Source organism: Schistocerca cancellata, chromosome 2 (genome assembly GCF_023864275.1).
Source record: "Schistocerca cancellata isolate TAMUIC-IGC-003103 chromosome 2, iqSchCanc2.1, whole genome shotgun sequence".
Lineage (NCBI taxonomy): Eukaryota > Metazoa > Arthropoda > Insecta > Orthoptera > Acrididae > Schistocerca > Schistocerca cancellata.
Window position 1 is genome coordinate 768,664,739 of NC_064627.1, and position 15,254 is coordinate 768,679,992.

General features: G+C 44.1%; 1 protein-coding gene across 1 annotated transcript in view; it reads left to right on the forward strand.

Moving 5' to 3' along the window:
- The first annotated feature begins 340 nt into the window (after positions 1-340).
- Positions 341-15,254, forward strand: part of LOC126162594 (uncharacterized) — a 176,820-nt gene continuing 161,906 nt past the window's right edge. Inside the window, exon 1 of the mRNA XM_049919197.1 lies at positions 341-497. Within this exon, the coding sequence (XP_049775154.1) occupies positions 440-497 (58 nt within the window). The 5' untranslated portion in view covers positions 341-439. The remainder of the gene's footprint in view (positions 498-15,254) is intronic.

Consider the following 15,254-nt stretch of genomic DNA (forward strand, 5'->3'; position numbering starts at 1 on the left):
AGGCGATCGCGACCGACTGCAGTCCAGAGAAAAGAAAAAGAAAACCTGACCCAGACGTGTCGTTACATTGCGCAATGAGAAGGCCTACGGGCGTTCGTACGGGACCCGTTCGCCTCGAGCGATTGGCTGCGAAGTTCGAATTCGATGGACAGGTTGCGGGGCAGGTTGCGGCGGGGCGGGGGCCTGCCGGCCTGCGGTCGCTTCTTGCGGCACGTGTGTCTGCGCTGCCTCCGAGTCTATGGCAAATGAATGGTTTGGGAAGGTGCGCGCGTGCCTGCGCGGGGCGGGGCGCGCGCGGCGCGGCGCGGCGCGGGCCGCGGTGGTGGGGCGCCACCTGCCACGCACTCGTCACTTGTATTGGCTGGGCCACTTCCTTCGTTTTTTTCTGCTATCGATGTCGCGCCAGCATAAAACAGTAGAGCAATAGCAAGGCTCGGTAATGATCTACTGTGCTTACAGCATGCGCTGGCTACAGGCGGCGATCAGCGTCCTCGCAGGTAAGGCGGCGCTGGGCGACGGCGGCTCCCTGCGCAGTGTTCTATTTGTGCTTCAGTGCGAATGCTTCGACGGTTTGTTAGGATAAGAGAAGCTCGAGACGTGTGTCCGATTCTTGCAGCTTTCTGTATGTACGATTACATGTACAGTTAGAGAAGCGATAATTGTGTCAATGGGGTTGGTTTCACGTCGTTAATACCGCTAACAGAAAGGGGACCAAATATTGATTCTGCGTCTACCACCAAAAATGATTTACTGCAACTGACATCTGTAATCATATAAACTTTAAGCTACCACATAAAAGTGCCCCAAGTCGGCTTTATTCGTGCATTGGAGCAGGCGCTAGAATGTATATAAAAAAAGACAACACTTTAAAAACATCTCGCTGACGCTGGTACAACAGTTTACAGTATTTTCTTGAAACTGTTCTTCGTTGTTGCTTGGACAAACTATTCTGAGCCACGGACGCCAAGGGTGAAAAGATCTTTCTCGCCACAAAAAAATATAATAGGACTTCTAGCCATGCCGTATTGCATCTTTGAACAGCGGAACTGAAAATCGTTTAGAACATTGTTTTGTAAATACTTTTGAAACCTGGTCTTATGACAAGTCGCGAATATTCTGAAAATTCGGATATGTGAATCAGTGTTGTGTTCTAAGTCAACCAGTGCAACGACGTTCCTTAATTGCTAATATGTTTAAACAGTTACTTTAGAAAACAGCCGTTCGAAACATTTACATATTCACAGCTTTAGTTTTCCTTTATTTGTGATCTGTAATCAATGCTCCTTCGCCAAACGAACTCGTTCTCGTTCATATAGTAAAAAATCAATAGTATCATTCAAAGTTCTAAATCTACAAACAGAATCATGTGTTAACCAAAGTTAATTATTTTTCATAATAATTCACCCCTTTGCGATGAGCCTGATTCAGGGGCTTGCTTTCCTGGTGAATTCGTGGTTTTAGTTTAACAATGATATAATTAGAAAAGATTCTTTTTGTTGTGTATCCAACATTAGAGCTCAGATCGTAAACATATAGAAACAGGACAGTTTCAGACATCCTCGGCTAGGGTCGTCATGTACACCTATTCCGAAACATTATTTACCAACGCCGAAAAGGCTACATTTTTCTGTGAAAACAGACTAGGTCATTGCTGTGAAGCAGTGATATACAGTACTGACGTTCCACCTACATTAATGAGATCCGGACGCTTTACCCATAATGTTCCCTCAGTAACTGGTACAGAATACAAATCTGTTCTTCCAGTTGAATATGAAAAAGACAATGAAAATGTCCTACTTCTCGCCATATACATTTTTATGCATTTTGCGTTACTACCTGTAGGTTTAGTGCCAATTGTCAAAAACACTTTGGTATGTGGTACTGATCCAGTTGAAAACTGAGTTCCTTACGACGTGCTCAAAGTGATGGCGCAGAACTGGCTAAGAATCTGGACTCACGTTCTGGAGAGCCGAGCTTCAGCCTCTATTCGGCCACCCTGGTATAGGCCATCCATGGTTTCTCTGAGGTAATTATCAGGGTAATTCCACTGAAAGAAACACGGCTGATTTGCATCCCAGTCTGAGCTTCTCCAACGGCTCCGCTGTGACGCTACGCTAAGCTCTAATCTTCCTTTCTGACGACGCCACATGAGAGTGGAATAACACTGTACGGAAGAGGCTTTCATTGAAGCTAGAAGGACAATAGCAGAACGAATAGCTCTCAGACTTGTAATATACGTATCGCAGAAGAAATTACTCCGAAGCAGTTTGTGAGTGTCCATGTGCAACCTTGCTTCTGAAGGTAGCCACCATTTCCGTCAAGGCATATATGTTACTTTCATTTAACTTTTGCTTTGGTGACTTCAGTTATGTGTAATTTGGATATAAATAGTCAGGCTTAAAAAAACAAATTTTAAATTCAGTTATGTCTTTGACTAACTTTCTTTCCATTGTAATCTAAGACGCTGTAACGTAAACGTGTCATATTTCAGAGTACAGATTCTTTGGAATTTTCTCAGAGATTATGCTACTTGAGAATTCAACAATACTTTTGGCTGATGCTCATTCTCTATTCCTAGCTCAAGGGGGCTGTGTAATTAGCGGTTGTCCAGCAACATGTTGCAGAACGTAGAACAAGTAAATTAGGCCTATGTTCTAAATACAGACCCGAAAGAAAACTTATAAGTGATCAATGTATTTCGTTACACAAATCTGGGAATGAAACGATGTTACATTCTCCTCTAGATGAACAGTATTCGCCTATATGAACAGTTGCACTGGACGTAAATTACTATACCATTTTTTAATGCGTTTCGATGCGCTACGCGGGCGTGGAAACTGCTTTGTTTTACAATAATATCTCTCTGCCCGAGATACTTTTTGAAATAGCTTTCATTGTGGTATTCTATTTCTGATGAAAATGAGTAGCATCCATTCCATCGTTGCTGGGATGCAATTAGTGAAATGTATACATAGATTTTCATTGGCGGCTTTCTGTAATATCAGCGAAACCTGTGGAATCTACTTACCTATCCGTTCAATATTTTTTTTTTATTGTCGAATTTCTCTAAACAGCATGTCACGCTCATCTTTCTAAACTTTATATTTTGGATTTCCACTTTGCTAGAACCACATATTCCAAAGAGAAAGACAAACAGCCATCGGATTTATGTGTGAGGATGAAACTAATGTGAAGCACATAGCTTCTTTTCGATACTGACTGCTTCGTAACAGGCCAACAATATAGATCCGAGAAAGGGATTGGTTCTTGTCTTTCAGATGAGACCGTTGATTGATTGGCAGTACGATAGTGAAACTACGCGAACGGAGTTGAGACAGTTGGACTTAGCCTTTACAGTCATATCACAGGACCATTTAGTATGTTCCTGCTTTCTATGGCACAGTGAGAATTATATTTGAAAACTACAATTCTACAATTTTTTTTCTTTTTTATGGTTAACCTTGTGAAAGATATCATCTCAGGGATGCTCTGTAAATTTTAAATACATCATCGGGCTTTTTACGTAAGATAGCTAGACACAATTTAAATATGATACTCTTACATATTTAGCGGTATGAGTGGGTCACAAATCTATAGAAAGCGCGGACAACAGAGGTGCTCACTAGGCTAATCGAAAAGCGTATTAAAACTGTTTTTCTTTTAATTTAATTTTATGATGACTTGCTATATATACCACCCAGACATTAGTAACACTTCTTTTGACTATACCAAATTAATTTTAGTTCATACAGAACGCTTAATAGCTAATAATTGTATGAATAGGCTAGAAACTTTCAAACAATTCAATATTTCTTAGTAAGTGATAGACTATTATGATACGAGGGTAGTGCGAAATAGATGTTTCAATTCGCTTAGTCTCTTGCACCAAGTGACTTGCTGATCACAATAACACTCATACGAAAAGAATGTGTGATTTGTATCTGAGTTGAGTCGCACGAATACGATCGGGAGTCTCCAAAAGATGTTCTGTGGTTCTGTGGAGGGGATGGAAAAAATTTCCGCGTAAGAAATTCACTTAGAACTCAAGTCAGATATCGCTTGCGGGATGGGAGGGGGGAGAGCGCTAGAAGATTGCACAGTTTACCTCTTTCCCATCATATTTCTTCCCATTCTGCTTTCAATGCATTATATGGCTTCGCTTTAAGCTCAAAGACGTGGTCGAATGCATTGAAATCGGGGTAAATGTGCACTGTGCGCTGCGTCCTTTTCGACGAGGCCAATGTAGCCCTTTTGCTCCAGGCCTTGATATGACTGGACCCAGAGAAAGTTCAACGAAGTTGCATACTGCTTATGTTCGATTTATTGCGATGTTATCCTCTTTTCAAATGTGCGCAGTAGATCCTTATCACACAACTACAGTTTTTTCACAAAAATTGAAATTGCCACTTACAGCTTCTCCAATGTCTTAAGTACGAGGAAGATAGCATTCAAATACTTTATTCTCTATTCCTGCAAGATGATCGATAATGGAAAGTGTTCTGTAAAGAATGCACGTCTCATGTCCTAAAAACTAATAATAAATTCTACAATTACGCCATTGCTTTATCTGCCCATCCAAACATGCATCAATTATTGGACGGTAAATCCTCGTCCTCTCGGCTGTTAGTGAATGCTTGCAAAACTGGAGCTTTTCCTTTAAGTAGGTCCCCAATTGTCCTCTAGAGTCTGGGGTCAAAGTTTCAACCTTTCAACCTTTGGCACCACTTGATCCAGAGCCTTCCGTGAGTCAGTCCGGCACGCACACGTTTCAGTTACGAAGGCCGATACTGCTTGTGATGTAAGTTAATTTATCCGATAGGCGCATACGACCGCAGTCTAAAATCGCTATTTTAATCAGTGCAAACCTTTTCTTTTAAGCTTGTTGTTCTCTTTCCAAAATATACTACAGACTTGACATATAAGTACAGCTTTGTGTAGTCCAAAGAAAGACATAGAAGGCTACGTAAAACCGATGTACATACATGGTGTTTTATCCTTTAAATGGCCTGCTCTTCAAATGACTGATTAGTTAGTATGACTAAGTTCTGATTGTGTGAGATTTCTAATGTAGTGTAAACTATGCAGAGTTTTCATCTATCGAAGTCGTGTTACATTTTTAAGGTCTGCTGAAACTCATTGTTTCTCCATTAATATGTTTAAAATTCTTCCATTCGGTACAATGTATCACTATAGAGTGAGTGGTTATCCCTGGAAACGTTATTTTTGTTCATTTTCTGTGTGACTCATGTTGTTCTTCGACGTATCATGTTGTCACCTATTTTCTCTTCCCTAACATGCTCTCTGCTCTCAACGGGCAGTACACTTGTATTCGGGAAGCGCACGCTCTGATGAAGTCTTTTCTCCAAATCTCTTGCACAAAATGCCAGGTTGGTCCTCTAACAAGGTCATGATCTATTTCATTCCCCAGTACTGTCCTGCACGTCACTGCTCTGTCTCAAATGACCTCTATGTCGAAGGGAAGTTAATCTCTAAACTTACTCCGTTCCTTACGAATGGACAGTTGAAGTAACTACTGTAATTATTGTAATTATATAACAATTATAAGTTCAGAAAACTCATATAGAGGTATGTGGTAAATCAACCACTACTTATCAAGGGAATTAAGCAACGTATATACAACGAAAGAAAAAAGCCGACATGTAGGTCGACTTGCACGTAATTAATGTGTTCCGAAAGTACAAGTCACCTCTCACACAAAGGCTCGTTACGGTATAAGTAAGTGTAGCATTTGATCTCTGCCGCCCAATGTATTACCTGACTGCTGCGACCAGCCAGCAGTTCACAGCGTGGAAGTCGCCCCGCGTACGCTGTAACCGGAGGGTGTGTTCTCTCATCGACAGCCAGTCAATGGACTTTCACGGTGACCTGCAGTGTTCATTCATACGGCAATGTCTGGCAACAGTGAAAGCGGGCCGCCCCAGTAACAGTGATCCGGCCTTCACTCGTATAAGTGCGCCGTCGGCTGTAACAGTGTTTCACGAGGAGGAGTCTGCACCTGATTGACCCTTCGGGTAGTTGGAGTCTGTCGGGACACTGAGCAGGTGTTTATTGCTACTGTTGTAACATGTGGATAGTTAACAGACATAATTTGGGCAAGTGGTAGAAAATCTTTTTTTAAAAAAAGTGGTGCCCGTTGTCTGGTGTATTTTCTCTTACACGCGTTCCGATTTGCCATCTATAGAAGATAGAGTGAGAAAAGTTAGAGAGAGCTGGGTTTCAGTATGACGATATTGCAATGCCTGTGTCCGTAAGAAGTACAATGCAATATTCCTTCGGATATAGTCCGCCGCTCGTGGTCTCGCGGTAGCGTTCTCGCTTCCCGAGCACGGGGTCCCGGGTTCGATTCCCGGCGGGGTCAGGGATTTTCACCTGCCTCGAGATGACTGGGTGTTTGTGTTGTCCTCATCATTTCATCATCATCCAGGAAAGTGGCGAAATTGGACTGAGCAAAAGATTGGGTAATTGTACGGGCGCTGATAACCACGCAGTTGAGCGCCCCACAAACCAAACATCATCATCATCATCATCCTTCGAATATACATGCATTGCATCGTACTTCTTACAATGACAGGCACTGCAATGTAATATTTATCCGACAACAGAAGGTTAACGACTTGCGATTAAAATGTCTCCTCTGTTCTGGAATTACAGTAAGTGTACGAGTGCAGGTTAGTGACACATGGACGAAGACATATGGAAGTTTGGGTCTGGCCGTGAAGCGTACGCAAATAGCCGAAATTGTTAAGGCGACTGCCCGCGGCAAGCGGCAAATTAGGCTTCGAGTCCCGGTTCAGCACAAATTTTCAATGCCATCATTCCATTTACGTTTGGAGGTTGCCCGTATCTGCAACTGCAAATACATTTCCTGCATTCGATATTGTCTACTGTTTATCGTGATACAGGTTGTTACAAATATACTTTTACAAACTTTTGAAGCAGGTTCCTTATACAAAAACAAGAAAAAAGTTCATATAAACATATTTAAAAATTCCTTCGTTTTCGAGTTATTAATGCAAGTTGATGTTCAACAGCTCTCCAAGTACAACTCAACAACTTCACTTATCTATGCATCCGTTTGGATCATTGTACCCTAGAAGATGTTGGGTTGCCAGGGAAGCTTGTACACATTCGTCATTCGTCTGTCTTCAAAGTGTCCTTTGTGGCTCAAATCACACATCCATGGCCGAGGCAGGATTCGAACCTGTGACCGTAGCAGCAGCGCGGTTCCGGACTGAAGCGCCTAGAACCGCTCGGTCACAACGACCGGCCTGTCCTTTGTGCACGTGTACTACAGGTAGTGAGTTAATTGGAAGTGGTCCGTCTAAACATGGCAGGATATTCATTTCGTGAACACGCAGACATGATTTCCACGTACGCCCGCGCGAATGGTAATGGACACGCGGACACTCGGCTGTATCAGAAGGCGTTTTAAGACCGTCGACAGCCGAGTCATCCAACCCTAGGTGCTGTGTATTGCCGGCATTGCCAGGACAGGATCCGTAGCACTGCAGACTATTGATCGCGGAAGAACACGTGTTGGTCGTACACCTGACCAGCAAGAGCACATTCAAAGAAGAGCCAGGCATCACTACAAGGCGAGTGGCCCTAGCATGTGGTCCATCTCCAAGTTCAGCATGGATGATACTGCACGAGCAATTCATGTATCCGTATCATCTTCAATGCGTACAGGGCCTTACACTTGCTACCCATCCACCGATGGTTTGTTGCCAAACTGCCAATCCGTTGTTTGTTACTTAAGTTTTGCTTACAGCAGAGGTTACGTTTGGAAGAGGCAGAAGAACAAATTTTCACAATGAGCACATACGGACCGATCGTAATCCTCATGCTACAGTATAGATTAGTCATCATCATCAGTTTAAGATTAATGTGTTGGCTGGAATTTTGCGTTACAGTCTCCCAGTTCGTCTTACAGGCGCTGTGCTTCCAACAACCTTCCAACACATACTTTAACGTGTGCCTCTGCAAGCAAAAATAAATATGTAGTTTATACATGATGGAGATCCAGTGCATTTTAGTCTCAGTGTTAGAGTTGCACTAGCTGTGTCTACCATGACACGTTGATAGGTAGAGGACTACGAGTTCCATGGCTTGAACATTCCATCAATCTCAGTCCTTTGGAGTATTATCTCTGGTGTATGCAGCAGACCACTCGGATACAGAAACTCTTCATCGACGTGTCATGGAAGCCTGTGAAAGCGTTGAAGCTGTCAGGGACTATTGAAAAGGGTGCGACCGTCCGTGATTCGATGAGTACATGCGTGTTTAGGAGCAAGAGAAGCGAATTTAGAGAATTTATTAAAATAAAATATGTTTATACGAACGTTTTTCTTGTTTTGGTGTAAAGAAACTGACCCTAAAGTTTGTAAAAGTACTTTATAAAGTCCCCGTATATCTATAGATCAAGGAATGATTTATCACTCATTGGTTTTTGATACGAAAACTGATTCATGAAAGTCCAGGAACAGCCAAGAAACAGCAAAGGTGAAATTCAGGAGTGTCTGTTTGAGAAGTAGTAATGAAGGCAGAACACACATTATCCTGCAGGGACGTGTGAGATTGAAGAAGAAACTATGGTTTTGCCACTGCTCCTGTGGGCTAGTGCATTCCCTTCGGCGAGTCCGTGCCCTCAATAATTTATTAGCCCGTTTCACGGCCCAAAATACACTCCTGGAAATGGAAAAAAGAACACATTGACACCGGTGTGTCAGACCCACCATACTTGCTCCGGACACTGCGAGAGGGCTGTACAAGCAATGATCACACGCACGGCACAGCGGACACACCAGGAACCGCGGTGTTGGCCGTCGAATGGCGCTAGCTGCGCAGCATTTGTGCACCGCCGCCGTCAGTGTCAGCCAGTTTGCCGTGGCATACGGAGCTCCATCGCAGTCTTTAACACTGGTAGCATGCCGCGACAGCGTGGACGTGAACCGTATGTGCAGTTGACGGACTTTGAGCGAGGGCGTATAGTGGGCATGCGGGAGGCCGGGTGGACGTACCGCCGAATTGCTCAACACGTGGGGCGTGAGGTCTCCACAGTACATCGATGTTGTCGCCAGTGGTCGGCGGAAGGTGCACGTGCCCGTCGACCTGGGACCGGACCGCAGCGACGCACGGATGCACGCCAAGACCGTAGGATCCTACGCAGTGCCGTAGGGGACCGCACCGCCACTTCCCAGCAAATTAGGGACACTGTTGCTCCTGGGGTATCGGCGAGGACCATTCGCAACCGTCTCCATGAAGCTGGGCTACGGTCCCGCACACCGTTAGGCCGTCTTCCGCTCACGCCCCAACATCGTGCAGCCCGCCTCCAGTGGTGTCGCGACAGGCGTGAATGGAGGGACGAATGGAGACGTGTCGTCTTCAGCGATGAGAGTCGCTTCTGCCTTGGTGCCAATGATGGTCGTATGCGTGTTTGGCGCCGTGCAGGTGAGCGCCACAATCAGGACTGCATACGACTGAGGCACACAGGGCCAACACCCGGCATCATGGTGTGGGGAGCGATCTCCTACACTGGCCGTACACCACTGGTGATCGTCGAGGGGACACTGAATAGTGCACGGTACATCCAAACCGTCATCGAACCCATCGTTCTACCATTCCTAGACCGGCAAGGGAACTTGCTGTTCCAACAGGACAATGCACGTCCGCATGTATCCAGTGCCACCCAACGTGCTCTAGAAGGTGCAAGTCAACTACCCTGGCCAGCAAGATCTCCGGATCTGTCCCCCATTGAGCATGTTTGGGACTGGATGAAGCGTCGTCTCACGCGGTCTGCACGTCCAGCACGAACGCTGGTCCAACTGAGGCGCCAGGTAGAAATGGCATGGCAAGCCGTTCCACAGGACTACATCCAGCATCTCTACGATCGTCTCCATGGGAGAATAGCAGCCTGCATTGCTGCGAAAGGTGGATATACACTGTACTAGTGCCGACATTGTGCATGCTCTGTTGCCTGTGTCTATGTGCCTGTGGTTCTGTCAGTGTGATCATGTGATGTATCTGACCCCAGGAATGTGTCAATAAAGTTTCCCCTTCCTGGGACAATGAATTCACGGTGTTCTTATTTCAATTTCCAGGAGTGTATATAGGAGGACGCGTATGACACTTCACAGAACAAGCCATCTGAGGAAGTCGAAAGTATCGAATAACAATCAAAAGGTGTTTGTCTATCGCTCACAAATTCGATCTACGCTTACCTGGAGTCAATGACAATCCGGTTTCATACTAGAAACATATAAATGAAGAAAATTCGTCAAACCTCATACATATGCAGTCATCTGAATGGTAGGATGAAATGTAAAACACCTCTACTTAGAAGCGAATGAAATTGTGTATCAAATAAATACGGACCACCTGAAAAAAACCGTCGCCTTACATCTTATTAGTTTCGGACAACAACACTCCGATAGTAAGAAAGTTCCAGACGAGTAAGTGCTATGTGTTAACACTGTTTGCAACTGAATACACAGCGCCAATAACTCAGATTACTTTAACAGTAACATGTGAGCATGCCAGAAGCCTGCAAAGTTGGTAACAAATAGACACAATCGAAATCCATCACTGTAAATGTCATAGTGATCCACTTACATTGGGTCATTATGCTTCAGTGATACTGAGAAACAGTTGAAGTCGCCTAAAGGAAACTTAGCGCCAGGGCCAGATAGAGTTTATGTCAGATTCCATACAAAATTTGCACCTGACATAGACACTCTTTTAACTACAGTACACTGTGAGTCCCCGAACAAAAAATTGTGCCTAATAGTAGGAAGACGACACAGATCAAACTTGTCTGTAAGAACGGTAGGAAAGGCGATCCCCAACTACATACCAGTATCTTTGACATTCATCTGTTGTATAATCTTATAGCATAATTATTCTGAGCTTAAACTTAATGGGGTAGTACGGGCCTAATGACTTCTTCCACGCCAACCAACTTGGAATAGGAAAACATCGGTCGTGGGAAACGCAACTCGCGCTTTTCTCACATTACAACTTGATCTCCGAGGATAAAAGACTGTCTGTACATGTGGTATTTATTGACTTCCGAAAATCATCTGATTGTCAAACCAACGCTTATTAATGAAAGAACGATCATAAAGGGGTATCAAACGAAATTTGTGACTGGAGTGAGTGTACCTTGCTCAGCAGGACACAGCGTCCTAGACAGCACGTTGCACCCTCCATACTAAGGGATCCTCAGTCCAGTCACAAATTTTGCTTAATACCTCATACGATAGTACTTTCGATAATGAGCGTACTTGTGGTACTGAGTCAAACACTTTTACGAATGCCAAGAAATACTTCATCTACCTGATTGCCTTGATCCATGGCTTTCAAGACGTCATGTGAGAAAAATGCGAGTTATGTTTCGCATGACTAATGTTTTCGGAATCCATGGTGGTTGTCATGGAGGAAGTCATTCTGTTCGAGATACCACATTACATTTGAGCTCAGGATATGTTCTAAGATTCTACAACAAATGGATGTCAAGTGTATGGGACGGCATTTCTATGAATCGCTTCTGCTATCCTCTTCAGAAATGTGAAATTACGCACTTCATAAAAATGAAAATATGTAATGTCTCATGCGTACAAAATCATTAAATCACAATTTGAATCATTCGACGCTTATATACATGCGGGTGTAGCAATTTGCATAGATATGAAGTGAAATGACCACATGGTTCAGTCATGGGCAGAACAGGTGGCACACTTCAGTTCATTAGTATGACACGAGGAAATTTCAATAACCAACAAAGATGATTGCGTACGAACAATCGGGCGTAGAATATTGGTTAAGGGGCTGGGGGTCGTACCAAATTAGCTTCACGGGGGGAGATTGAACGCATACAAAGAAGGACAGCACGCATGGTCTCATGTCTGTTTGACCCATGGGGGAGGGTCACAGAGAGTCAGAAAAAAATTTCACTGGCAAACGTGTGAGGGCAGACGACAAACATTCCGCGAAAACCTACTTACGATGCCTCAAGAACCACCTTCAAGTGAGGTATATAGGAATAAACTGTAACACCTATGTATCGCTGCACTAGGGACCGCGAAAAACTGATTGTAGCGTACACAGAGAATGAGTTAAACTATTCATACATGCTAAAATCGGAAGTACTCTTCCACGCACTTCATAGTGGTCTGAAGACAACAGATGTAAATGTAGACGTGATTTGCAGTACGAAAATACGTGCAGCCTTGTACCAAAATAAACGCTTTACTGCTATGCTATTGTTGTGGAGTTCCATCCGGCCTTAAATGTGAGTATGAGAATAGACATTTAAAGCTGTGCTTCTTATTTCTCCTCCTAGCCCTTGTACTGCAAATGATCTACTCTTATTACTCCCGAGTACATCGAGGCTACAATGAGCTCGCCTGTCACAAAGTCAGCATAAGTTTCGCTTAGCGTTCAGCATTGTCAGGCTATATGGTCAGAGCCAGCTGTTATATAAAATTAGGACGAAAACGTTCTTTTCCTACTAGTTTTCTCTGTACCGGCTGCTGTTCTTACCTACTCTTAAGCACTTCTGCCCACCATTCTAGGGATCATTATCTTACACCAGTTGATCAAAAACGAGCTCCTCGCCAGGCTATAAGGACCAAGAGATGTCTAGCGGCGACCGTTTCATCCTCTGCTTTGCGGCGTCGTGGGGATGCGGTGTGGAGGCCTTGTGGCCAGGCCGTGGAGCCGCAACTAGTCGGCCAAATAGCTCCTCAACTGACAACACGAGGCTGAGTGCACCCAGTACCAACCAGTACCGTATCCAAGGAAAAACCCTTGGCAGTACCGGAAATCAAAACCCGAATCCTCTGTATGGCAATCATCTACGCTGAGCGCTCAGCTACGGAGGCGGACTACTTCTGTTTACAGCATGTTCAAACCTAAGTTTGATTTTCAGAAATAAAGTCTGTCGTTAGAAATAGCATTAGGTTGCTGACATCGACTTGTGCAAAGTTTAGATAACAGCCGCTGCAGCCTGGAAAAGAAATTCTGCTTCAGTTTTCAGAGTGTCACGCATCTGTAAAATGCCGCAGATTTTTCGTGAACTACGCAATCAACCTACCTTCGAAAGTGGAAATATAATATATACAGTACATAATACTAATGCGCGGTCCGGTTAATAAATAGAGCTAGGAAAACAATTAATTAATTGGAAATGTTATCTCATTTGAGAAAGGCGGAGGAAAGAACAGGTCGAGAAGTCATCGTCCGCCTAAAGTGATTCAGGAAAACCAACGGAACGTGAGTGAGGGTGACCAGAGGACGGTTGCAATACCACTCTTCCCGAATGCGAATCTATTGACTTAGTCACTACTCCACTTCACTTAGTAATTTTTGAGAGGCGATATAGAGTAGATGAGTTGGGAAGATATCAGTTTGCTAGTGGGTGACGAGCATACGGAAACAAGTTTTAGATAAATCAAAGCAAGAATTAATCTGTAGTTTCAAATGCGAGTGTACACTGAGGAGCCAAGATATTATGACGACCTGGTTAATAGATTGTTTGTCCATCTTCGCAACGAAATACACCAGTGATTCTGTGTATCAATGATCCGAAAGTTAGTCGGTAGATTTGTGCAGGTATGTGGCATTAGACGTCTACGCACAGGTCATGTAATTCGCGTAAATAACGGGCCGCTGATTTGCGTATGCGGTGATGGTTCCAACAGCGAGCCAGATGGGTATCCATAGGCTTTACATTAGGCGAATTTGGTCATCCAGAAATAAACGTGAATTTGCTATAATGCCCCTCAAACGACTGTAGCATGGTTCTGGCTCCGAGACACAGACAATTATACTGCTGTAAGTTGACACCACCGTGGGGGAAGACATCAAGCTTGAAGTGATGCAGTTGGTTCGCAGCTGTCCGCGTGTCTTCGATTACAACTACAGATTCCATGCAAGCCCAGCAGAATGTTTCACTTAGCACAACAGCACAACACTGTTCCCACCAGCCCCTGCGCCCGTGGCCCGCTCCAAGTTTCGAGTCCCCTTTCATCTCGATGACGGCGTTTGTGGAGACGACCGTCGACCTTGTGCGGCAAAAATGTGTTTCACTCGAAGAGCCGACACGTTTCCACTGATTGATGGCCGAATCCCAAGGGGCCTGTGCCCGCTGCAATCATAACTGACGATATCGTTGGGTCAACATTTGAACACATAGGGTTGGTCTGCTGCGGAGCTCCATGTTCAACAATGTACAATGAACGGTGTGCTCCGAAACACTAGTGCGTGCACCAACATTGTACTCTTTCGGCAGAGATGCCACAAATCACCTTCTATCCTACTTTACGGATCAGACAATCCTCCGAAACCCGTGTTCGGTGAAGTGTCCTGTACGTCCTACCATCTAGCGTCTAGTGGTAGTTTCACTGTCCTACTCTTTTCGTAGATGCTCACGGCAGTAGCACGTGAACTTTCGACCGACTGTGCCGATTTCGAGATACTCGTTCACAGGCCATGCTTAATAACAATTTCCGCTTTGTCAAAGTCGTTTATCTCAACGGATTTCCCCATTTGCAGCCCATATCTTCTAAAGTGATCCCCCGACCGTGTCTGCACCGTTTACATACTTTTGTTACCGCGTCACGTGCCCACGATGCCACCAGGTGGCATCCAACGTGGTGGGCAGTGCTCATTACATTTTGGCTTATCAGTGTATGCCTCATTTACTTTGGTACAGAAACAAGGATGAATGTATGAATAAAGCTTAAAAGTAAATCTATATATCTGCAGAGGAAACTGTTGAAAGGCATCTGCGAGAAACGTTCAAGAAATTTTAATCGCAAGAAAGACACATATTGTTCCTCCTGAATGGAGAAACGTATTCAGAATGTATCAGAAGGAAACTTTAAATAATTTGTTCTACACAGACAGAGCTTTCTTACACAATGGAAGGCCTCTGTAACGTCGATGACGATCTATTTGCATAATTTCTATTTAGTAAACTGGAGAACAAACCTAATATATCGTAACGTGATATAAGGTGTTTGTTACGTTACCGACAGGAGAGAAACATACATATGCAGTGCTGCCGAAAAACTTCGTATAAAGTTGAATATTTATGCTCTGCTGAACAGGTTGCTAAGGTAACTATTCACATTACTGTTCGGAGGTGATTTATTGATGCTCTTCGGGCTCTGACCATCGTGAGAAATATCTAGCACGGAAGGATGAAAAGTCATAACCACAAATGTAACTAA